At 40.9% G+C, this 27,238-nt stretch overlaps 1 protein-coding gene across 1 annotated transcript in view; it reads right to left on the reverse strand.

Moving 5' to 3' along the window:
• Positions 1-4,264, reverse strand: part of Pkd2 (polycystin 2, transient receptor potential cation channel) — a 42,762-nt gene extending 38,498 nt beyond the window's left edge. The window contains exon 1 of the mRNA XM_045143767.1: positions 3,628-4,264. Coding sequence (XP_044999702.1) covers positions 3,628-4,234 — 607 coding nt within the window. The 5' untranslated portion in view covers positions 4,235-4,264. The remainder of the gene's footprint in view (positions 1-3,627) is intronic.
• Positions 4,265-27,238: the final 22,974 nt, after the last annotated feature.

The raw sequence follows: 27,238 nt of genomic DNA on the forward strand, positions 1-27,238 counted from the left end.
TCTCCAACTGCCTACAGGAACACATGCCAGTTCCCCATTGCAAGCTTCAGGTCTGCTTGGGCCGGTTTCCTGCCTGAGTTCCCCCTCAACCTCCTTCCAGAAATTTTCTTTGACCTCCTCAGGTAGAGCGGGTTTCTCTTCCTTGGGATTCCCTCATATTCAGAACCTAGAATTGCGGTTTCTTACATCTCTTTCCCCTACTGAACTCTGAGCAACTTAAAGACTGGAACCTTATATTATTCACCTATGTCCCCAAGGACCAATCATCGAGAGGATTCAGTTTGTTGATCACATGAGTGTTGAAACAAACATTAAAGGGTATTGACCCTCTCCCACAAGAATCCTCACAAAAGGGAAATATAAAATCTAGTTTGCTCAAAATAATGGTGCAAATAAAAACAGGCAAAGGAAGAACTGGATGAAGTTTGGGTTAAATATAACAGGAAAGTCTCAATAATCATAATGTGAGGAGTAAACAAAAACGAAATGAAAGTCTCTCTCCTGGAGGGCTGTGGGGTCTGGCTTCTCTGCAGATGGGTCTGGACACCAGGATCAGCCCTGGAAGGTCATCATAGTACCATTGGGAGCTGAGCAGCCCTTGCCCATTTTAGTCATTTGTAAAAGCTGGAAGCCACCTGGCCTTTATCAAGCAGGCTGAGGCCAGGGAACAAGACTAGGATCTTCAGAGACTGGGCAGAGGTGGGGGAGGCTCTGACTTTTCTTGGGCATCACCAGGCTCTGGAGACTTATGCCTGACCCACACTGCCACCACAGGTAAGATACACAGCTAGCCTGCATGAAGTCATTGCTTGTGTCTTCTCCCTCTCTCTCTCTCTAAACCATGACTTGTGACAGCTATTGTAAAAAGGAAGTGAGAATTCTGGGTGGGGGGGGGAGACATCTGAAGCCAACCACCTGAGAGGGCAACTTGTTCATCTGCTCATAACCTTATTTCTGATCAGGTTTCTGTACAAGAATGCTTGGCAGCTGAGGTGAGACATACCCAAGTGGGTACTAGGGCATGAGAGCAAGAGGTAAGACTCCACACTTAGTAACAGGGACAAGTCCCACTTCATGGCAGAGCTGCCTCCAGACTATTGGGGGGGGGGGGGCTGTGTGGTCCAGTCCAGGACCTGCCTTGGAGGAAGCTGGCAAATATGTATTTGAGAAAAGTCCCAAAGTTTTCAAATTATTTCTCCACTAAAAAAATGTGCTGAAGCTGGACTGGAGAGATAGCTTAGTGGTTAAGGTGCTTGCCCTCAAAGCCTAAGAACCCAGGTTTGATTCCCCAGTATCCACAGAAAGCCAGACACAAGGGGGTGCATGTGTCTGGAGTTCTTTGGCAGTGGCTAGGGGCCCTGGTGTGTCCATTCTTTTTTTCTCTCTGTCTTTCTCCCTCATAAATAAGTTTTTTTTTTTAAAAAAAATGTTCTGAAGCTGTTTGTGGTGGCACATGCCTGTAACTTCAGCACCCATCCAGGAGGCTGAGGCAGGAGGATGGACAGTTCTAGCTTGCCTGGGTTGTACAGGGAGGCCCTGTCTCAAAAAAAAAAAAAAAAAAACTGTAAAAACAGGCCTGTCAACTACTGAAGAAGACGTACAAATATGATGTATACACAGAATGGAATGAAGTTGAGACATGCATGCTGCTACAGGGATGAACCCTGAAACATTACACCAGGTGAAATAAATCTGACACAAAAGGAAAAAGTGTTTTTACTTATGTGCTAGTACATTATGTTTGGGACGATTAAAAATTCCTAGAAAAAAATAATAAGAGTTAACTAGGGGGAGCTAGATGGAAAATGGGAGTTAGAAAGGATAATGGGGTAGAAAATTCCATTATTTACTTGACAATTTAATGCATATATATACTCTCTAAGGATTAAGTGGAATCACACTATTATTATGAGTACTTAACAACACTGAACTATACACTTAGCAATGGGTAAAATGGTAAGTTTTATGTTACATATACTTTACCACAATTTTAAAAAGTAAAGCAATTTTAAACATTCAAAAAATAAGGTTCTTCTAGTTTCTAGATAAATGAGAAACTTGGAGTTTTATTTTTTTTCAAAAAGGCTCTTCTATTCTCTAGATAAATGAGAAACTTGGATCCATGGACTGTGTTATCATTAATGCTACATCGTCTGATGATGAATCGACAAAATAGGAAAATATGAAAAATGGCTGGCCAAAGTTATAGCTGAGCACTGTAGGTACTGCGTAGTTGGATAGCTTCCTGCCTCAGCACCTCCAGTACATGACTCTGCTAACTCATCCCCATGTCAGCAGAGCAGAAGCCTTGGGTTGGTTTAAATGCATACATACATACGTATATATGTTATTTATTTATTTGCACATTGTGTATGTGTGTGTGTTGTGTATGGGTTTGTCAAAGTATCTTGCAGCTGCAAACCAGCGTCAATGCTTGTGCAACTTTTTGCACCTGGGAAACTGAACCTGTGCTGGTAGATTATGCAGTTAAGCACCTTCAGTCACTGAGTGCTGGGATTAAAGAGCACTCCCGACTCTAGATGTCTTATTTAATTCTTCCAGCAAATCGAGAAGTACGTGTATTATGATTATTTCTTTTATAAAATATGTAAAATTTAAGTTTCAGAGTAGCTAAATAGCTTACTTATGATCAAATGGATCAAATGCCAGCAAGTAGCAGAGCTGGGATTTGAATGCAGGCCTGACCTGTCTCAATCGCACCGCTGCAACGTAAGGTTAGTTTTTGTGTATGATGGAAAACTGACAGAGGGGAGGGAAAGAATTTCAGCACTCGGAATGGATGCTTCTACAAGCGAGGACTGCAATAATTTAGTGGGTAAGGGACACTGTAACACTTTTCCAAGAGTGCCTGAGGTGACAAGACTTGGTGAAAACAAGATTCCATTGGCTATTGGAAAATCTGTGTCCCCCTACTGTCTTTTGGAGCATTGGGTGTGCTGAACTCTGACATATTAACCAGCTGGTATCTGGATGGACCATAACTTTGCAAGAACATTCTTTTAAAACATACTTCCAAGTTGTGTTTTTTAAACCACATAACCTTTTCCTTACAACTGTCTTAGACATATGTCTAGAATTAGAAATGAACAAAAATCACTTTCTACAGAAATTCTTGTAAACTTCATGATGACCTCCACAAGTTCTCCCCCAAACAACCATGCACAAAATCACCAAAACATGAACCATATTAAGAGCGTCCCTCCCTCCCTCCCTCCCACAACTTGGCTAACAGTGCTGGCACCAAGGCCAGACTTGAAACGCATGGGTGCAGCTGCAACTACCATCAGTTGTAGCTGCAGACGGTGTTCGTCTTCCACAAACCCCAGATGTGCACTAACCCGGCTCTCTCCCATGTTCAACAGTAGAAAAAGAACGCGCTGCGGTATCCTAAAGAGGGAGGCACCCAGCCGATTCGCACCAGCAAGGGCTCAGAGGAATTCCGCGCAGGGTGCCGGAAATCGAGCGGAAAGAGCCGAGGTTCGGGGAAGGCGCTTGCTTCCCAGGGAGGCGGGGACGCGTGGTGGAGCCGGCGACAGCTGCCCGCAGCCGGCGAGGGTCCGGCCGCCGGCGGCTTAGGTTACAGCGCGCGTCCCGTCCCGCGCTTACCTCGCAGCCCGCGCACCAGCCTTTCGGCCCAGGCAACTCGGGGCGGCGGCCCGTCCAGCGGGAGGTGGCGATGCAGCGGGTCCCCGCCGCCGCCGGCGGGGCTGGGGCTCGGCTGGCCCGGCTCGTCTCGCCGGCGCCGCCTCCCGCTCGGGTGGCCCGTGCCATGGTAGCTCCCGAGCCCGCGGCCGGCCGAGGAGCTCACGGCCGAGGAGGCGGCCGACCTCCGGCTGCCCGGGCGCCACTCCACGTCCATCTCCACCACCATGCCCCCTTCTTCCCCTTCCACCTCCTCGTCGTCATCGTCCTCCTCCTCCTCCTCGGCCTCGAAGCCCGGGTTGTCGCGGCTCCACGCCTGCCTCGAGCAGGACGAGAGCGGCGGAGATGGGGAAGCCGACGCTCCGGCCGGGGGATCCCGCGCCGCCGCCTGCCGGATGCGCTCCATCTCGATGTCCAGGCCCCGCTGCTCCCGGAGGCCGCTCGGCGCCGGGAGGCCGGAGCCCGCGGCTGTGCCTGCAGCCATCATCCGGCCCGGGCCCTGCGCTCGCGGCGCGGAGGAGCGCGGGGCGTCCCCGGGCTGCTGCGGCTGCACGCGGCTGGAGTTCACCATCGCGCTCACTGGCGTCCGCCGAGCTGATGCGCCGCGCCGTCCTCACCGCTGCCCGCCGCCGGAGCCATGTTCCTTCCTTCCCCGGGGTGGGCCGCCCGCTGCCCGCCCCCCGCCCGCCCCCTGGGCCCCGGCGCTCCGCCCTCGCCTTGGCCGCGCCGCGCCCAGGGGAAGCGCGCGGGCCCACGGTCCAAATGCACTCGGTGCCCGGGAGGGCGCACGCATTCTTTCGAGGCTAGCGAAGGGAGGGAGTGGTTAGCCAGCTAGCCCCGGCGGGGAGTGCAGGGGGAGACGTCATGGTCTGCCCGACCTGGAAAGAAGGCGTGGAACCCCGGTTAACCTACGTCTCCTACTGTTCCTCCATTTACCAAAGTGCAAAGAAGAGAAAGGCCAAGACCCTTTCGTGGGATGGTGTGAGCTAGTGTCGTGGGATCATGTGAATTAGAGAGATTCATCCTGAAGTTTCTAGCAATGGTGAAGAGATCTTTCCCTCGTTTAGAAACCTGGAGCACACCACTGAGGCTGTTTGGCTTTGCATCTGGCGCCCCTCTTTTTCCCCAAGTTCGGCTGTTGGATGATCTCCTTAGTCTCCTCTTCCCACACATCATGACCACTCTGGAATTGCTCCTGCTTCCAACATGATCTCATTTCCCTTCGTGGCCAGCACTGGCCTCTGAGTAACCGAAATCTGCCTCAGGCCCTATGTCTGGAACTTCATTTTCCCCCAGTTGGCACATCCAACTTGATCCTCTGCAGTTGGCTCAGGCTCACCCTACTCCATACCAAATTTTTAAAAATATTTTTCTTATTTGTGTGTGTGTGTGTGTGTGTGTGTGTGTGTGTGTGCTCGCGCGCGCGCGCGCCCGTCATGCCAGAGTCTCTTGCCACTGCAGATGAATGCACCATTTTTTGTGTCTGGCTTTACATGGGTACTGGGGAATTGAAACCTGGCATATCCATTCCCTCTGGCTGGCATGCTTTGCAAGCAACCGTCTGTAAGCACTGTGCAATCTCCCCAGCCCATTCACACCGCCCCCCATCTTTTCCAACAGTCTGTAAACCTCTTTTTGGCATACCCCAGTGGAGGTCTATGCATCACTTTCCTCCCTTCCCAGGCTTCTCTTCAGGAGATTCCCATCTGTCTGCATTTCATTTCTTGGTCCTGTTCAAACCTTGTTACCTCTAATCACAAGTGTCTTTGTCTTTAGGATATGATCTCTGCTTTTTGTTCCCGCTGGCCTCAGTTTGTGTTTTATGTATTTCCACGATGGAATAAGTGATCTCTTGTCAATTTCACTTCTATTCTCCCATCCAAGCATTAACCAGGCCAGACCCTACTTAGTTCCTGAGGTCAGAAGAGATTAGGGGCCTTAGGATACTGTCTGTCTTGTCTTTTTCTAAATATATTCCAGAAGTAGTTATGTTGAGGCTTAGCCAAGTCTGTAGGCTTCCACTTTAAAGGATAAGATTTAGTTTCTGTAAACTTGAATTAGCTGATCATGTTAGCTTGCTAGGTCTGCCATAACTACTATAAATTGGGTTGATTAGATAATAGAAATATGTTGTCTCAAAGGCAGTTGGCTAGGCACAATGGTGCACTCCTTTGATCCCAGCATGAAGGAGGCTGACATACAAGGATCAGGGTGAGTTTGAGACTAGCCTGGACTATAGCCTTGAGTTCCAGGTCAGCCTGGGCCAGAGTCTGACCCTGCCTCAAATAAAACCAAAACCAAAACCAACCAACCAAACAAACAAAAAACCAAATTGATTTCAAGGCTCAGTGTTTAAATGCACTTCCTTCCTACACAAGCACTAGGGCCCGAGACTGCCCGAGTTCAAAATCTCTGGATCACATGTAAACCAGGTGGGTGTGCTGTGCCTGTAATTTCAGTCTTGCAGGAGAGCAGACACTCATGAATCGTCAGAGCCCTGTAAGCTCTGGAGTCAGTAGAAAGACAAAAGGAGACTCCAACTCGAGATGGCTTAGCAGCTAAGGTATTTGCCTGTGAAGGCTAAGGACCCAGGTTTGATTCCCCAGTACCCACATAGAACCACATGCATATGGTGGCACTTGAGCCTGGGGTTTGTTTGCAGTGACTGGAGGCCCTGACAGGCCCATTCTCTTATTTGCCTCTCCCTCTCTCTCTCTCCCTCTCTCTCCCTGAAACAAATCAGTAAAAATAAAAGAGAGAGAGAGAGAGAGGGGGGGGGGGAGAGAGAGAGAGAGAGAGAAAGAATCCAACTCAAAACAAGAACAGGCAGAAGAGCAATATTCCATTCTCACCATCTCAGGCAAGGGACCCCTACCACAGGTGAGTGTATGGGGTGCCACAAAGGTACATACACGTACATATACCACATGCCATGCATACCACGTTACACACACACAAACAAAAATAATTTTGTTAACAGTTAGTTTCCTCTCAGGCCTCTTTTCTTGGCTTACAGATGGCCAATTATGTCTCTGTGTCCCCTCATGATCCTCCTGTTCTTTTCTCCTAAGACACTGGTCATCTAGTGATGCCTCTACTTCTCCAAGTTTAACTAAGTTACATTTAGAAAGACCCAATCACCAAGTCATTTTCTCAGAAACTAGGGGTTAGGACTTCAAATTCAGTCAGAACAGCTCCTAGCTGGTACTTTTCTAGCATGGTCTCCCACACCATACATCTACCTTTGCTTCATTATTTGTTGGTTCCGTGGGCTGGTAACACAGATCATATTTAGGTTATTATGGTTACCTACTACCCAATCCAACATATTTTCTAGCTATGCATAAACCCTCCACTCATCTGTGAACTTCAGCAGGCTGGTGTGAGATAGAGCACAGGCCTGGCACATGCTATTCATCAGTTCATTCTGTAGACGTGTTCTGTACATCAAATTAGGAATAGGGCAACTTCAGCAGATTGTGATAAGGGCCTTGGCCTCTACTTACCTCTAATACCAAATTCTATGCTTTTACTTGCATAGTAAAAAGTATTATCTTAGGATGAACAAAACAAAATAGTATTTAGATACCTACCTTGACTCTGAATAGTAGCAGAAGGGATAATAGTATCTAGTAGCAAGTTAATAGTGAAGGTTTCCAACACAATAGTGGATTCAGCTAAGAGAATTCCCAGGCTGAAGTGGGCAAGGAAAATACTGGGGCTGCATATGGAAGGCCTCAAATGCAAGCCAAGTAGAACAGATGTTATTCTGCAATGAATAATGATACCAATGGGCCTAGGGTTTTCTCTCCAGCATTGATTAAAATCTGAAACGTTCCTCCTAAGACTGTACTTTCAGTCTTAAAATAGTCCAGATTTGTTGAAAAGTTGTCTGAACATGCATAATTTTAGGATTATATATGTGCTTATCCACAACTGCATTTACAAATTATCACAAGTAATGTCATTAAAAATTTGGTCATTTTTGCATAATAGGACACAAACAGCATTTGGTCAATTAAATCTTACATTTCAAGAATTTCATTACATTTTAATCATTGCTTCGTAAGCCCTATACTTGTCATTGCATATGCTTCCTGCTGCCCCACCCATACCCCCTCTCTGGTTTACCAATGTTACTAATGTGTTTTCTTTAATGTACTTATCTCCTGCAGAGTGTCTGGCTTTTACTCAAACTGGTCTTGAGGGTGTCAGTTTCTCTCCCTAAGAATGGAATTACTTCATTTAGTGGCCATTAAAAAAATATTTTTTTAATTTGCATGTGTGTGTGTGGTGGTCAGGTCCCAGGGTCTCTTGCCACTGCAAAAAGGCCAAATGCTTGTGCCACTTTACACATTTGACTTTACATGGATGCTGAGGAATTAAACTTGGGCTGGCAGACTTTGCAAGCAAGTACCATTAACCACTGAGCTATCTTCCAGCCCCAATAGCCACTTTAAAACCCTACTTCTCCCATGCGTTTTTCCCTTATTATGTGTGAGATTCACAAAACTGTATTTTTCTTCCTTTGGCCTCCACAATCCTATTGCCATGTTTAATATTTTCATTGCAATAATCTACAGTGTGGAGCATAGGGTGGAATGGATAACATAGCCTGGATGTTTTGGTTTCATTTCATCTTTAGAGTAGGTTTATCTGGGGACATATGGTACAAACCCCACCCTTAGTGCCATGGTAGATACTCAAGCCAGTGAAATGGTGTCTTAAGAACCCTCCATTCAAATTTCATAATAGTAGCATCTGTGTCTCTTAATTTCTCTACTGCTAGAATTGCCTTTTTGTTTTTTGTTTAGCTTTTGTTTTCCAGGGAAAGCTGGTGAGACAGACGCAAGCTGAAGTGCCCATTGGTCTCGCTGTCTCCACCTTCAAAAGGAAATCCAAAAAGAGTTTCTGGCATGTGTGGTGTTGCTTAGCAATACACCCAAACAAACATGTTTCCCCCCTCATTTTTGCTCAGTCCTTATTTATTTAAGGACATTGTAAAATAAACTTTTACCACTTGACATCTGAAATCATTAGCAGAAAATCTGGCATTTGGGGCTTCATAAGAAGAAATGCTAACCATGATAAAACTTTTCCTTCATTTTATTTCTTATTTTATGGCTCTAACAAGGCAGGGCTTGGATGTGTGGTATTCTTCATGTATGGGTTTAGGCTTGGATTGGCCTGCCTGTGTCCTTGTCTTTGAGGGGATCATCTTGGCACCACAATTAGATGGCAATCTGGTCATAATGAACTAACCCCTCTATCATAATTTTCCACTCTGAATAATGTGGTTAAATATATATTTTTCAAATCCCTTAGGAATTTTTGTTGAACATTAATGAAGAATATTAATAAAGTCATCAAACTTTTATTGAATGTCCACTAGACATCAAGCACCATGTTGGATTCCAAGGAAACAAAGATATGATTCCTATTTTATTTTATAATTTTATTTATTCATTTATTTTAGAAATTATATATATAATTATATATATATATATTATATATAAAATATATGGAGAGAGAGAGAGGAGGGGGGAATTGGTGTTCCAGGGCCTCAGTTACTACAATCAAACTCCAGATGCTTGTGCCACCTAGTGAGCATGTGTGACTTTGCACTTGCCTCAGCTTTGTGTGTCTGGCTTATGTGGGATCTGGAGAGTCAAACATGGGTCCTTAGGCTTTACAGGCAAGTGCCTTAACCACTAAACCATCTCTCCAGCCCTATTTTACAATTTTAACTATGTGGGTTCCTGCATGCATGGGTGTAGGGGGCAGTGTTTGTGTAGAGTCAGAGGACATCCCTGAGTGTCATTCCTCAGGAACATTGTCCAACTTTTTAGGAGACAGGGTTTCATTGGCCTGGAGTTCACTATTAAACTATACTGGCTGGCCAGTGAACCCCAAGAGTCTTCTTGTCTCCACCTCCCCAGCACTGGTATTCCTTTTATGTCTGGCATTTTTATGTGAAATCTGGGGATTGAACTCAGGTCCTCATGCACTTTACCTACTGGGCTATCTTCCTAGCCATATTCCTACTTTCAAGAGAATCAAATTTTTTAAACAAAGTACACACAGACTTCTTTAAATCATGCCTATTCCCTCTCTTACACTGCAAAGAAATTTATGACTCTCTAGACTTGTGCATAACTACTCTTGGAATCTTCCTTAGCTGTGATCCTGGTCCCCAGCTACTTGCTTTACTACCACGTAAGCCTTTCTCTCAACATTTGACCTGCATTAATTGTGCCTGGTTAGAGAAAGTTTAAGGTGAACAGAGGCCCTGGATGATTGAATTATTGTTTAGTAGCTCAGCATCCAGTCCCTTTTTAAACAAATATTTTATTTATTTGTTTATTTATTTATTCACTAGGAGAGAGAGAAAAAGAGAGGAAAGAAGGAGGAGGGGAGGGAGGGAGAGAAAGAAACTATGGGCATGCCAGGGCCTCTTGCCACTGCAAATAAACTCCAGATACATGTGCCACTTTGTACATATGGCTTTATATGAAAACTAGGGGGTTGAACTCAGGTCATCAAGCTTTGCAAGCAAGCACCTTTAATAACCGACCCATCTCTCCAGTCCTAATATTCAGTTTTGATCACTGACACAGCAGAATTTTGGCCAAGTATTGGAAAAGAAAAACTTTATTACCACTCGATTTGGAATTATAGAGTTTATGTCTAGATAATCTGGCAGCCAAAATATTGACACTCAGAGGAAAAGTAGAGTCATAGGTATATATACAAAAAGCACACATGATGTGAAGATCAAAGGGATATCAAAATTGAGCTAATGTTTGAGTGGCCATGTTACTCAAGAACATTATATATATATATATATATATATATATATATATATATATATATATATATATATATATATATTTGAATTTATTTGAGAGCAACAGACAAAGAGGCAGATAGAGAGAGAGAGAGAGAATGGGCGCGCCAGGGCCTCCAGCCACTGCAAATGAACTCCAGATGCGTGCGCCCCCTTGCGCATCTGGCTAATGTGGGTCCTGGGGAATCGAGCCTCAAACCAGGGTCCTTAGGCTTCACAGGCAAGCGCTTAACCGCTAAGCCATCTCTCCAGCCCAAGAACATTATATTTTTAATCATGAACTAACTCCTAGTTTTGTCAGGCAAAGATATATTTATCATACATATCTTTATACAAGCTTTAAAGAACTTTATGTAAGGTAAGACCAAGAACAAAGCTCTTTGGAATACCTTGTGAGGCTTTTCTCTTCACCAACTCTATTTATAAATACCATTTGAGTATGGTTATTAAAACAGATTGAATCCAACTGTACTTCCATGAGCCGAGCCCAGACTTTTCCAAAAATCCTATCAGTTTGTTTTTCATGTGTCTCTTGATGCCAAAATGAAATGAGGCTTTTGGCATTCTAAAGGACTGCCAGATTTTACACAGCCCTTATTCTGTATCCATCTAGCACATGCATAGTTATGATTAGAGTGCAAAAGTTTTCCTTGTCTAGAGTAAGTTTATCATTAACTTGTTATGCACAAATAAAATATTCAGCCAATAGGAGCCTTATGCCACTCTTATGAGAAGGTGTTTTGTTTTCTTTAAATATTTTATTTTTCTTTATTTATTAGAGAGAGAGAGAAATAGGCAAGGGGAGAGAGAGACACAGACAGAAAGAGAGAGAGAGAATGAGTTTGCCAGGGCCTCCAGCCACTGCTAATGAACTCCAGATGTGTGCACCCCTTGTGCATCTGGCTTACATGGGCATTGGGGAGTTGAACCTGGGCATTTTGGCTTTTCAGGCAAGCACCTTAACCACTAAGCAATTTCTCCAGCCCTTCTTTTGTTTATTAATACAGATTCTGGACACTAATTCCTGGTATTTCTGAGCAGGATGAAGTAGGGCAAGACATTTCCTTTCTGGTTAACTTTAGGAAGGGGTTTCTGTCGATTACACATGCAACTATACTCAATAAATAAATATGAATAGAAGGAATAGAAATGGGTCATACAGACTGGCAAGCATCCTGCTAGTCACATGCACACAGGCTCTGGGAACAAGTCTGGTCCTCTTGTTTGAAATGAGTAGCTGAAGTAAGTCTTTAGAATGCCTGGCTGGGGCTTCTACTCTTAAAGAGTTAGGAAATGACTTTGGAGATTTTGGAGGATGCTACACTGTATTTTTCTTTTTAAAATCTCATTAAATAGCCACTTTGAAACAACTGTAAATAAATATTCCAAAAGTCCTTCTGAAAGTGTTATTCAATTCTCTTAAAAGTTTTTGAAGTTTATAACTTAAAGTTCAACTTGTGAACTTTTTATCTAATGGATTATGCTATTGGTGGTATATGTAATAAAATTTTTATCTAAAAATCTAAAGTATTTTTCTAAATATATTCTTGTAGAAGTTTCATAAGTCTTAATTATATATGTAAACATGGTCCATTTTGCGATGATTTTTGAATATGGTGGGAGATATGAATGGGGTTTATCACAGCAACAAGCCCACTGTGGTACCAATGGTCTATAATAGTCAACTTCCCTTTGCTGGGACAAAATACCAGATCAAAATACCAGATCAAAAGTAGCTTAAGGAAGGAAAGGGTTTTATTTCTAGCTTTCAGTCTCTAGTGGAAGTGTCCATCATATTGGGGAAGGCATGGCAGGAACAGACAGCATAGTATCACATCTCCAAATCTGCAGGGAGAAAGTAGAACAGAGTGATGTTGAATGTTGAATGCTCAGCCAGCTTTCTTCTTTTCATAGAGTCCAGAAACCCAGCACATAAGATGTGCTAATGACAGTTAGTGTGAGTCCTCCTTCCTCAAGTAATCTAATCTAATCTAGAAACTCTCCCAGAGGTAAAAATCAGACATCTGTTTCCATGATGATTCTAAATCTTGTTAAGTTGACAACCACACCACCTTAATTAATCAGAAGTCTACCCCTTTTCGACTTGAAAGTCAAACATAACACTTAAAAGCCATAACCTCCTACCTATCCCTTGTCTTCACGAACTCACAACCATCACATGGAAAATGGATTCAGCCCAACTTTAAAAGTCCTCATAGTCTTGAAACAGTTCCAACACTGTCCAAAACTTTAAAGTCTCATCTGAAGCTCATGATAATCTCTGAATTTTGAGTTTCTGTAACATCAAAAACCAACTTGCATGCTTTCAACATGCATTATCACAAAGTCAACAGTCCCAATCCCAAAGGAATGGAAGCATAACCAGGAATGAACAAACCAAAGCAAGACCAAAAGTCAGAAGAGAAACCCCAAATCTTACAGCACCATGCCTGGCATCTGGGACTAGAGATGGGATCATCTGGACTCCAAAGTACTTGAGTATCTCTATTCCTCATGCTGTGCTGCCTGTGGCCTCCATATTCTGTTTTCAAACCAGTTCCAAAAGATTAAGAATCATGTGGCAGTGTTTATCGCAGCAATGATCCCACTCTTGGTACAAATTTTCTGCATTACTTTCTCATGTGGGAACAAAATACCCAATGCAACTGAATTTAAGAGGATATAAATAAGTCATATGGAAACCTTCTTTTTTGGACAATGGAACACCCAAAAGCCATAGATTGTTACTAGAAAATTTTCCATGCTTGGGATGGTATACTTTCCAGTGAGTTGTTGGCTAGGGAAGTCACTGATGGCCCCAAAACATTACAGGCCATTACTGAGGCTCTTCATTTCACACCAGGAATATATGGTAAGACCCAGTTGCTGAAGACTCCACATACTTGGGCTGCAAAGTCACTGAGAAATCCTGCTGGAGCTGAGATAAAAAGCTCCTTCATGTAGACCAACTGACAGAAACCTGGAAAAGCTACACTGCATGCAGTTCAAAGGGAGAAAGAGAAATCACCAGTGGCAATACTCAACAATGGACACTGCAAGCCTTAAATTTGGCCAGCCAGGCCAAATGAACCAACAGGTGCAATAGTGGCATGTCTGTTATGGGTTAAACCAAACACCCTCTAATTAGACTGGAGACCCACTCCATGGAAGGGAATATATCAATGATACTGAAAACCTAAAATAGGAGTAGTCATAAGCCCTAGGAGTGTAATGTTTGCTGGTGTCTTGCTAAATGTATATACTATGTTCACCGAACTTCCCAGTAAGTACTTCTCTTAATGTTCATACCCATATATTAATGCTACTCTCACTTTTGGATTATAGAACTTCTCTTTTCAGATGGAAGTGACCTTGGGATGATTCAGAAGATACCATGGTGCTGAGAAGTGACAGAGGAGTGCTCAGCCTGAAATATCTCTATTGCACCTTACAAGGCTCAGGATCCATTGCAGAAGAGGTAGTAGAAAAAATGTAGAGCCAAAGGAAGGGTAGAAATCCTTACAATGAGCTCCTCCAGACACAAAATGGCCTGGATATCCATGACCTTGCAGTACCTGACACTACCTATACAAAACCATCATAATAGGAAGGAAAGATCATGACATCAAAATAAAAGACAGAATGATTGAGAGGGGAAAGGGATATGATGGAGAGTGGAGTTTCAGGGGGGAAGGTGTGGGGGGTAGGGAATTACTATGGGTTATTTTCTATAATTTTGGAAGTTGTTAATATAAAAATAAAGTTAAAAAATTAAAAATTGTTTTAAATGTTAATTTTAGTCGTTGGTTGATGAAACACAGCTTCAAAACCACGCACACTTTTCTGAGCAATAAGAGTATCTCTTGCTGGGCGTGGTGGTGTATGCCTTTAATCCCAGCACTTGGGAGGCAGAGGTAGGAGGATTGCTATGAGTTCAAGGTCACCCTGAGACTCCATAGTGAATTCCAGGTCAGCTTGGGCTAGAGTGAGACCCTACATCAAAAAAAAAAAAAAAAAAAGAAAAAAACACCCCCAAAAGAATATCTCTTGTATGCTAATGCTATGTACGTGCTCTCGGGACAGTTTTAGGACTGGAGCAATTGCCAGATGGAACAGCCATGATTAGGAGGTTGGAATTTTCAGTTCCACTTCTTGACCTGTAACTAGGGTAGAGAGGCTGGAGCTTCAGTTTACACCACTGTGAAATGATCTCATCAATTATAGTTACATAATGAAATACCTATTAGAAACTACTAAAGCCTGGGCTTCAGGGAATTTCATGTTGGTGAACACAGATGTACTGAGAGGGCACCACAGCGAGAAACAGCAGGGAAGCTTTGCATAACCTGCCTCTCCTTATAGCACCAAATGTATTTAGTCTGCATAGCTCTCTTTGAATTGGATCCTTTACAACATGCCAATAAACATAAGTGTTTTCTTGAGTTCTTTACTTTTCCACTGAATTATTGAATGTGAATAGGGAGGTCATAGTAACCCTTGGATTTGTAATGCATTTGAACATTAGTGAGTATACTCTGGGGACCCAGGGCTTGTGACTGGTGAGTGACAGAGCCATTTAACATGTGGAGTCTTCACTAAATTAGAGTAGTTGACGCCAGAAGTGAATGTTAGCACTCATATTAGTGGCTGGAGAATCTGACATTTTCAAGATATAAGTCCTTTGTAGAAAGTGCCCCTTACAAAGTTTCTCCCTGCCTAGAATTTATCTTCATCCTTTCTGTAGGCTACTTTATAGAACAAATTTAAATTTTAATGATGTTCACTGTTTTTAATTCTTTCTTTTTATTTATTTTTTTAATTTTTATTAACATTTTCCATGATTATAAAAAAATATCCCATGGTAGTTCCCTCCCTCCCCACCCCCACACATTCCCCTTTGAAATTCCATTCTCCATCATATTACCTCCCCATCTCATAATTCTTTCTTTTTATAGATTATGATTTTGGTGTTAAATCAAAGTACTCTACATAGCGCTAGGTCTGGAGATTTCATCCTACTTTATTGGCAGGAAGATTTATAGTTGTGCACTTTACAATTAAGTCCATAATCCACACTGGCGTTATTTTGTATGAAATGAGAGGTTTAGGTTAGGATTTTTTTTTTTTAAGCTGTCCTTTTCCGCCTTGATCTATGAGTGTTCTACTGCTTCAGCACTATTTACTGCAGAGGCTATCACTTCTGCAGTGCAATGATTTCACTCTGCCAAAAATACCAGGACATAGTTATGCAGATCTATTTCTGGGTCCTACAGTTTATTCTGTATCTGCATTTCTACCTTGTGCAGGTACTACACCGTTTGATTATTGTAGCAATATAGTCAGCCTTAACAATATGAAGAATGGTTCATTTTAGTTTTTAAATTATTTTGGCTATTCGTGTGTGTGTGTGTGTGTGTGTGTGTGTGTGTATGTGCATGTACATGTGAGCATAGATACCATAGTATGTGCGTGGAGGGCAGAGAACAAATTTGGGGTGTTGGGTCTCTCTGTCTACCTTGCTTGAGATACAGTCTTCTTTCCTGTTGCTTGCTGTTGGGAATACCAGACTAGTTGGCCCATGGGCTTATTAGAGAAACTTATTCCATTGTTTTCAGGGTATATAGAAAGCTTGGTGCATTTCAGGGTCCCAGATTGCCGACAGGTTGCTGGGTGCATTGTTAGGAAGAGGGTATGTTTACTGACCAGACCAAGTTCTGTTGTGGGTTATTAAGCTCTTCCTTATGCTTACCTGCCTTAGTGCTTCTTCTTAACTTTATATTAGTTTTATTTTATATTTCTGCATTTTAGATTGTTCTTACTTTAATTTCAGTACAGCCTTTACTAGATTGATACCTATTCAATTAACTTTCTTTGAAAAAAATTTTAAAGGATGTCATACTTTTGATTTTTTTTGCATACATTCCTTTTCAGAATATAGTAACTCAATTGATTTTTGTGTGTTATTTTTTCCTCCTACAATTTTACTATGCACATTTTAGGAGCGTTTGTAACATTTCTTAAAATCCACCCCTCTCCATTTTCTTTCTTGAGACAAGGTCTCACTATGTAGCCCAGGCTGGCCTTGAGCTCATAATTCTCTTGCCTCAGCCTCTTGAATGGTAGTATTACAGGTATACATGCCCAGTGAGTTCACTGAGTTTTTCTGCACAGGGTATGTGACCTGAAAGTAGAGACATGTCTATTTCTTCTCTTTTAATCTGTGTGCTTTATTCCTAATCTTAGAAGCAAATAATTTAGTCTTCAGTATTTAACCTTAAGAATGTCATCTATATATTATTCATAGACATTCTTTATAAGATTGAGTACTCTCTATTCTTGTTTTCCTACTTGCCACCGTGATTCGAGTTGTTAGATACTTTCATTATTTCAGTGGTATTATCATGTGATTTTTCTTTTTAGCTTGTTGACATAGTATAGTATATTGCTCAGTTTTCAAATAGGGAACAAATCTTGCATACCTGTATTATATTTTTAAATATAGTGTTGAATTTCATTTTCTAACATTTTTTTGCTAAAGATTTTGTTCCCATATTCATGAGCAATATGGTTTGCAGCATTAATTTTTTTTATGTCTTAACTGTCTCTGGTTTTAATATTGGAATAATACTATTCTCATAAAGTGAGTTGGAAAGTACTCCTCCCAGTTCTATTTTCTGAATGAGATTGTGTAAAGCTTGTGTTAATTTTGAATGATTGGTAAAAATTTCCGGTGAAACCATCTGGATCTGAAGTTTCCTTTGAAGGATGTTTTGAATTATGCATTTAATTTCTTAAATGGCTGTGTGACTATCCCAACTATCAATTTCATCTAGACTGAGTTTTTTAATTGGTGGCTTTTGAGGAGTTGCTCAATGTCTAAGTTGTTGAATCTATGAGCATAAAGCTGTTCATAATCATATTTGTTTTCTAGGAGAACTGTAACAAAGAAGCTTCCCACATTGAGTGACATAAATTACAGAAATGTATTGTCTCATCATTCTGGATACCAGAAGTCTAGTCACTGTGTCATGTTTCCACTGAGATCTACAGAGAAGACTCCTTCGTGCTTCTCCCTGTCTTCTGCTGACTTCTAGCAACATGTGGCATCATTACATGGTGTTCTCCCTGTGTGCTTTTGTCTTCACACAGCTTTTTTTTTTCTTATAATGGTATCAGTCATATTGCATTTCATTATGATTTCATCTTAACTAAAGTATAATGATATCATTTCTAAATAAGGTCATGCTTTGAAGTACTGAACATTAAGACTTCAATATATATATTTTTAAGTGGTACACATTTGACTCATAGCAGATTATTCCCTCATTACCTTTGAAAAATAGTCTATGTATTTATTAGAGAGAAAAAAGCAGGTAGAAACAAAGAATGGGTGTGCCAGAACCTCCAGCCACCATAATTGAACTCCAAACATGTGCACCGCCTTGTGCATCTGGCTTTATGTGGGTACTGGGGAATCAAACCTGGGTCCTTTGGCTTTGCTGGCAAGTGCCTTTACAACTATTCCATCTCTCCAGCCTTCTTATAATTTTCTGCCTTCACTTGGTAGACATGTTAGAAATCTGATTTAGTGTTGAATTTTCTTTAGCCTTTGGATTTCTTATTTTATGAGATTTGAGAGGCTACACTGTCTGTCACCATCTCTCCTGGATTGGTTTTCAAAGTAGCAGTGAGAGCAGTACTTGTGTTGCCTCTTCCTTGGCAATGACTCCTGGGCTCAGGCAGATGTGGTGGAGGTGACCCATTTGGTGGTAGGCAGTCAACTATCTTTTCTTTTTTTATTTTTTTTTATTTTATTTATTTATTGGAGAGCGACAGACACAGAGAGAAAGACAGATAGAGGGAGAGAGAGAGAGAGAATGGGCGCGCCAGGGCTTCCAGCCTCTGCAAACGAACTCCAGACGCGTGCGCCCCCTTGTGCATCTGGCTAACGTGGGACCTGGGGAACCGAGCCTTGAACCGGGGTCCTTAGGCTTCACAGGCAAGCGCTTAACCGCTAGGCCATCTCTCCAGCCCCAACTATCTTTTCTTGTTGTGTCAAGTGTCCTGGATCTCCCAGTAATCTCTGCCATCTGAAAGATAAAACAGATTCTCCAACCAAAAGCGAGAGCAGTTTGGATTAAAGGGGATAAACAGAGTTACTTGAGAGTTTTTTTTTTTTTTTTTTTCTACTGTGCTCACTCTTCTTAGCCAAAGAACAGTGGAGATTCTTTCAGGAGTCTATGAGTTTCCTGTATCTTGGATTCTGACCTGGTTCTCACTACCTGGTATAAGTTTTCTTCCACTGAGGTGGGTCTCATGTTCAAACTAAGAAGAGCTGGTTACCTGCTTAGGCTGTGTGCCACTATTGCACAAGTGCGTAACTTTTCCCTGCTGATTGATTTTATAGCTTGCAGAATCTCCTGCTTATTCAGGCTGTTGGTAACCATTGTCCCTCAGCAGCTCCCATAGCATTTTCCTTTTTGGCTCTGTCAGGTAACCAAGTGCTTTGGCAATGGCTTGCATTGTTTTTGGGACCTCATGTATCTCCCTGACCAACAGTTCACTGGGAAATAACCGAATTCTGATCCTGGGATTTACCAGCCAAAGCCCATGGTTTTACAGTTAAGCTTTTTCCACCTTCTTAGTGGTAATTCTGTTTGCCTCCCCCACCTTATTGATGGTTATATCTTTAGAATTTTATCCAGGAGAAAACTTTTTATGGTACTGATTCATGTTATAATCAGTTGTGTGTAACTCCTCCCTCCCTCACCCATCCCCTCTGAAAACTTTTCCACCCTTCTTATTGATTCTTTCTTTTTCTCATTTTCCTAGCTTTAGTCTAGTTCCATGTCAATACTTCTGATGCTTGCTACCATTTACAATCAACTCAAGCTGTTCCAGGTCAGGGACCACATATGAGAGAGCACATGTGGCATTTGTCATTCTAAGCCTGTGTGACCTCTCTTAGTATGATCTTTTCCAAGTTCAACCATTGTCCTGAAAATCTAAGTATTTTGTTTTTCCTTATTGCAGAATACAGTTCCATTGTATGTTTGTGCCACATCTTCATTAACCATTTCATTTGTCTGTTGATGGCATCTGGCCTGATTTCAGTTCCTAGCTATTGTGAATAGAACAGAGATGAGTATGGTTGAGTAAATGTCTTGGTAGTAAATAGAATCTTTTGGGGTATATGATGAAAAGGGGTACAGCTGGCTCTAATAGTAGATATAATTTCAGCTTTTTAAGGAGTCTCAATACTTATTTCCATAGTGGCTGCACAAGTTTGCATTCCCTCCAGCAATGGAAGAGGGTTCCTCTTTCCCCACATTCCTGCCAGCATTTGCTGTCATTTAATTTTTTTTTTTAAATTATTTATTTATTTGAGAGCGACAGACACAGAGAGAAAGACAGATAGAGGGAGAGAGAGAGAATGGGTGCGCCAGGGCTTCCAGCCTCTGCAAATGAACTCCAGACGCGTGCGCCCCCTTGTGCATCTGGCTAAAATGGGACCTGGGGAACCGAGCCTCGAACCGGGGTCCTTAGGCTTCACAGGCAAGCGTTTAACCACTAAGCCATCTCTCCAGCCCGCATTTAATTTTTTAAAGAGAGGTTTTAAAATTTTTTTAAATATGTATATATTTATTTATTTATTTATTTGAGAGCAAAAAAAAAAGAGAAAGAGGGAGGGAGGGAGGGAGGGAGAGAGAGAGAGAGAGAGAGGGAGAGAAAGAGAAAGAGAAAGAGAGAGAAAGAATGGGTGTGTCAGGGCCTCCAGCCACTGCAAAGGAACTCCAGATGCATGCGCCCCCTTGTGCATCTGGCTAACGTGGGTCTCGGGGAATTGAGCCTCGAACTGGGGTCCTTAGGCTTCACAGGGAAGTGCTTATCCACTAAGCCATCTCTCCAGCCCTGTCATTTGATTTTCTTTCTTCTTCTTTTTTTTTTTTTTTTTGGTTTTTCGAGGTAGGGTCGCACTCTGGTCCAATGTAGTCTCAGGGTAGCCTTGAACTCTTGATGAACTTCCCACCTCTGCCTCCCAAGTACTGGGATTAAAGGTGTGCACCACCATGCCCGGTTGTCATTTGATTGTTTGATGACTGCCATTCTGACTAAAGTGAAATGGAATCTCAAAATCACTTTAATTTGCATTTACTTGATGGCTAGAGATGTTGAACATCTCTTTAGTTGTTTATTGGCCATTTGTATTTCTTCCTTTGAGAACCCTGTTCAAGTTCCTGCCCCATTTTTGAGTGGATTGTTTGATGTTTTATTGTTTAGTTTTTTGAGTTCTTTGTAGGTCGTAGATATTAAATCTCTGTTGATTATATAGCTGGTGAAGATTTTCTCCCATTCAGTGGGTTGTCTATTGACTCTGTTGATGGTTTACTTATTTGTAAAATAGCTTTTTAATATCATTAGGTTCCAGTGGACGAGTGTTTGTCTAATTCCCTGGGCTACTGAGATCTTATTCAGAAAGTCTTTTTCTATACCTATATCTTGGAGTGTTCTCTCCATTTTCCTTGTAGCCATTTTAGAGTTTCAGGTCTTGATCCATGTGGAGTTGATTTTAGTGGAGGGTGAGAAGATGGGGTATAAATTTAATAAATTTAATCTTCCACACATGGATTTCTACTTTCTCCAGCAGTTTGCTGAAGATGCTATCTTTGCTCCAGTGAGCATTTTTGGCCCCTTTATCAAAGATCAGTAGTCACTAGAACTTATACCTGAATCTTCTGCCCTATCCCATTGATCTGTGTGCCTTTTTTGGTGCCAGTGCCATGCTCTTTTTATTACTATGGCTTTATAGTATATGTTGGAATCAGGTATGGTGATACCACCAGAAGTGTTCCTTTTGCTAAGGACAGTTTTGGCTATCCAAGGCTTTTTGTGCTTCCATATGAATTTTGAAACTTTTTTTTTTTTTTTTTGCTGACCCCGAGAAGAATATTGATAGGATTTTGACTGGAATTGCATTGTGTTTGCATATTACTTTCGGTAGGATGGCCACTTAAATAATATTAATTTTTCAGATCCATGAGAATGGTAGGTTATTCGATTGTCTCGTGTCTTCATCCATTTCTTTCTTCAGTGTTTTCATGTTTTTAATGCATACATCTTTCATTTACTGGGTAAGAGAAATTCCAAGATACTTATTTTTTTGTGGCTGTTGTAAACAGGGCAGCTTCTCTCATTTCTTTTTCCATATTGTTGTCATTAGCATATACAAAGGCTGCTGGTTTTGTGTGTTGATTTTATCTTCTGCCACTTTGCTGAAAGCATTTGTCATTTCCAGGAATTTTATTTTTTTTTTTGTTCTCTTATTTGTAGAATCATGTCATTTGTGAATATGGCTTGTTTAATTTCTTCCTTTCTAATTTGTATCCTTTTTATTTATTTCTTTTGTTTGAGATAGGATTTCAAGTACTATGTTGAAAAGCCATGGTAAGAGTTGGCACTTCTGTCTAGTTCCAGACCTTATTGGAAATGCTTGACGTTTTCCCCATTTAATATGATATGGGCTTTATGCCCATTATATATTGCCTTTATTATGTTGAGATATGATCCCTTCATCCCTAGATTCTCTAGTGTTTTAATGCTAAAGGGATACTGAATTTTGTTGAAAGCATTTTCTGCATCTATTGAAATGATCATGTGATTCCTGTCTTTAAGTCTGTTTATGTAGTAGATTACAGTTATCAATTTCTTCTCCTTCTTCTTCTTCTCCTCCTCCTTCTTCTCCTTCTTTAGGTTTTTGTTTGCTGAGGTAGGTTTCACTCTAGCCCAGCCTGACTTTGTGTTTACTATGGAGTCTCAGGGTGGCCTTGAACTCGCAGCGATCCTCCTACCTCAGCCTCCTGAGTGCTAGGATTAAAGGTGTGCACCACCATACCCAGCTCCCACATTTATCAGTTTCTGTATGTTGAACCATCCCTGAACCCCTGGGATAAAACTTACTTGATTGAGATCAATGATATATTTGATGTGTTCTTGAATTCAGTTTGTAAGAGTTCTATTGAAAATTTTTGCATCTAAGTTAATCAGGTATATCAGTCTGTAATTCTCTTTTTTGCCTGTTTTTGGTTTTATTGTGATGCTGGTTTCATAGACAGAATCAGGGAGACTCCCTCCATTCCAATTGTGTGAAATCGCTTGAGAAATATTGGCTTTTGCTAGGCAATAAAGGTTGGTAGGAGTTGGCAATGACTCCATGTGGGCCTGTACTTTTTTTGTTGCAAGACTTTTAACTACTTCTTCAATCTCTTTGTTGTTATAGCTCTATTCATGTAATTTATCTCATCTGAGTTTAGTTTTTGTAGGTGGAATGAGTCAAGTAATTCATCCTTTACTACCATATTTTCCAATTTTGTGGAGCCTAGGTTTTTGAAATATGTCCTGATGATTCTCACAATTTCATTTATTGGTAGCCATTGTAACATTTCTTTTTCTAATTTCTGATCTTGTTGATTTGAGCCTTCTCTTTTTAACTTTTGGCCAGAGGTTTATCTATCTTTTCTTTCTTCAAAGAACCAGCTCTATGTTTCATCAATTTTTAATCTGTTTTCCTATTTTCCAATTCATTGATTTCTGTTCTGATCTTGGTTATTTCTTTCCATCTGGTACTACTAGGTTTGAGTTGTTCTTTTCCCAATGCCTTCAGATGGATGGTAAGTTATTAGCTTGAAATCGTTCTAGTTTTGCAATGAAAGCATTTACTAAGTAAGTGCTATAAACTTCCCTCTGAGGACTGCCCTCATTGTATCCCATAAGTTTTGGCATGCTGTGCTTTTGTTATCACTCAGCTCTAGAAATTTATTGATTTCCATTTTGATTTATTTAACTACTCATTCATTGTTTAATAGCAAGTTGTTCAGTCTTCAGGTATTGGTGAAGACATATTTTATGCCCCAATATATGATGTGTATTCTGTGGAATTAGTTTGGAATGTTCTGTAGATGTCTGTTAAGTCCAATTTATATATGATATTGTTTAGCTCCCTTATTTATCCATTACTTTTTTTTTTCTTTTTTGCTTAGATGATCTGTCCATTGATGATAGTGGGGTATTAAAGTCTTCTACTGTTATTGTGTTTGGAGTTAATTCTGCTTTATTTTCTAATAGATTTTGGTTTATAAAATTTAGTATACCTGTGTTTGGTAGATATAGTTTATGATTATAATATCCTCTTGTATTGTTCTCTTAATGAGTATGAAGTGGCCTTCTTTATCTCTTTTGATTTCTTTTGTTTTAGATTCTATTTTATTTGATATTACTGTAGCTATACTTGCTTGTTTCTTATTACCATTTTCTTGGAATATCTGCTTGCATCCTTTTACCCCAAAGTGGTGTTTATCTTTATTGGTAAGGTGAGTTTTGTATAAGCAGAAAATGAATTGGTCTATTTAAATAACAAGCACAAAGTCTAATTTTAACATAAATGATTTTGGTAGTATTCTACCTTTAGAATTTTATTTTCAGATTTTTTTTCCCCCTTAGATCAATCTCACTTTTTTTTTTTTTGGTAGATCTTCAGAAGGAGCTAACATTTTCCTTCTTTGATAGTTGTTTTGTACTTCTTTCACTGGACTAGATGAGTAGATTCAGCTACCTATGCTTTGAAGATTAGTCCATTGCATCATGAGATTGATAATTGGAGAGTTGGATTTAGTGCGCAAATACCTAGGTGCACATTGGTTTAAGAAAACCTGGCTAGATTAATAAGACCCAAACCACATGGAATTGGAATAGGTAGGTAAGTCAAGGAGGTTTCATCGAAACCATGCTGACATTGAATTTGCAATATTTTAGAGAATGTGTGCTTTAGAATGGGTATTTTGAGTGGAAATCTCCATCATACTCCACTATGTGAGACTGATAAATTGAGGAAATATAAAAACATCATTCATGAAATTACAAAGTAGAAATAGTCTTTACTCAATCTTCACAATCACATTGCTTAAATACTTTTTGCATGCTTCATATAGATCAATATCAGACTTACTTAATACACTTCTTTACCTATGCCCTGCTTCATAAGTAAGACTAAATCTCACAGGAACTTGTCTTAAATTAGTTACTTTTATCACCATTGTTGCTGTGACAGAATGCCTGACACAAACAACTTAAAAGAAGGGAGATGTATTTTCATGGTTATGGAAGGTTCTGTCTATTTGCCATTTGGCACCACTCACTTGGGCAGAATATTATGGTGATGGGAGTATGTAGCTGAGTAAAGCTTGTTCCTTCATGGCAGACAGGAAACAGAGAGATATACAGAAAACAGCCAGTATAACATATCCCTAAGGATCCACCTTCAGTGAACTACTTTTGCCATGTGGGGGAAGGTGCCCTAGACCATTAGGAGTTGTTTGTATAAGGCATCACAATTTGCTGGGTCAGGTTCCAAACAGAATCCAATTGTTTGGAGACTCTTAATTTTTCTATTTTTGGCCTTCTCATCTCTCCACAAATTATCTTTATTATAATCATGGGGTATATTATACTAAAACATGATTCAGTGTTTATCTCTCATTAAAATCATCTAAATCTGTGAATCCCACAAAAGTGGCAATTTAATGGGAGAACAATGACCAAGAAGAAGCAATATTTTAGAATCAAAGTTCCAACGGACAAAAAAGGCATGACAACTAGTGAATCTTTTTTTTTAATTTTTGTATTCAGTGAATGCAGTCAAGTTGGTACCTGCTTCCTGTTCTTCCCCCTCCACAGGGATTCTTCTTGTTGTGGTATGTGGAGTTAGCCTTCAATTTTTTTTTCATTTTTATTTTTTTTTAGTTTTTCAAGGTAGGGTCTCACTCTAGTCCAGGCTGACCTGGAACTCACTATATAGTCTCAGGGTGGCCTTGAAGTCATGGCAATCCTCCTACCTCTGCCTCCCAAGTGCTGAGATTAAAGGCGTGTGCCACCATGCCCGGCTAGCCTTCAGTTTTGAGTAGGAGGAAATATCTCTGCGTGTCATGACCCAACGTGTGGCTCTGACATTCTTTCCACCCCCTCTTCTGCAAATTTTCATGAGCCATGTTGGGTTCATTTTAGGTCTGCTTCAGTATTGACATCTTGGGAGCTCTGTGTCTCTGGATATCTAGTTTGGTAGGGGTTGAATGTTCTCTTTCTATCTCCTTCTCCATTTTGCTGGCTCCTGGTCACCAAGAAAATAGCATTCTTGCATGATTACCCAATTATTCTTAGTTTCAGCTGGGGTCCTTTTGAGGTATGATGGGGTAGTTCTCTCCTTAGGATCTGCATCTATCTGAAAAAGAGAAGCAGATTCTCTAACAGAGAATAAAGTTAGCACCAAATAAATGTGATAACCATGATTTTTTAGAGAGAGTTTAATAGATGTGGGCTCATTTTTGGATATGGTTCTGACTTGTTTCCCAGCTCCAGCTATGGGTCCCATACCACTGAGGGGATCAGTAAGCCAAATCAAGAGCAGTTGGTTCCTCACCATGGCTGTGTGCCACTATTGCACTTGTGTGAGCATCACTTCAGGCTGTTTGCTGCTAAGTAGGTTAGGCTATGCGTTGCTTGGACAAATATTGGTCATTTCCCCCCAGTTGCTCATGTAGCATCTTCTGGCACTAGATGCACTAACTGTCTGGAGACTGACTCCCTTCCTGCTTCCAGCCATGTCACTCCATGTTATGTACCAACAGTGTATGTTGTCTTCAGCCTTAGGGTCTTACCACTAACCTATGGTGGGTCATTAAGTGCTCTGACAGAAATCTGTCTTCTTTTGGAAAACCTTGTAGGTCTCTCTCATCAAAAGTTCATTGTGGATGATATGAATCTTGGTGGCAAAAGACAAAGAGCTGTAGAGCATATTTTGGGGATAACTGTGCAACTTCATCATGCACAGCATATTAGATGATAGAGTGGACCACCAATCTTTTATTAAAGATGTAATTAGCCTTGAAAGAATTATAAAGAAATTGTTAGGAACAAGGCCACTGTTCAATTTACATTCCAGCAGTTTAGAAAACAAGATAGGAGAAAGAAATGGGAAAAGGCAGGTGGAGAGTTACTAAGTAACATGGAGAAAGAACAAATCTAGCCACGTAATGTACAAGGGAACAGTTAACAACGTTGAACTGCACTAGAGCTTCCTGCTGAATAGATTGTACTTTTATTTATTTATTTATTTTTTGGTCACAAAATATGACTCCAAACACATGACCTAGGATATAAGGCCAGGGACCTTCTTTTAGCTACTCTAAAAAAGGTCCCATGCCCTCTCAGACATGTGATTCTCTCTCTGAGAATTTGCCCACTGTGTTTCATAATACTTATTTTTAAAAGATTTTATTTTTATTTATTTATTTCAGAGAGAGAGATAAATAGACAGGTAGAAAGAAAAAGAGAGGGAGATAGCGAGTGAATGGGTACACCAGGGCCTCCAGCTGCTGCAAGCAAACTCCAGATGCATGTGCCCCCTGCTTCTGCATATGGCTTATGTGGGTTCTGGGGAATCTAACCTGGGTCCTGGGTCCTTTGGTTTCTTGGCCATTTCCCCAGTCCTGTGAAAGCTTTTATAGCAATTTTGATCTGGTAAATTTATTTATCCATATGCCCTGGGCTTATTGTTCTCAGCATGATAATTTATTATTCTTTTGAAATTCAGATTTCAGAAGGTATCCTATATTCTATCTGGTATACTACCTTTTGGAAAGTTCAGGCCAATCATATTATAGATTAGCCCAAATTTTG

Source organism: Jaculus jaculus, chromosome 2 (assembly GCF_020740685.1).
Source record: "Jaculus jaculus isolate mJacJac1 chromosome 2, mJacJac1.mat.Y.cur, whole genome shotgun sequence".
NCBI classification, from domain to species: Eukaryota; Metazoa; Chordata; class Mammalia; order Rodentia; family Dipodidae; genus Jaculus; species Jaculus jaculus.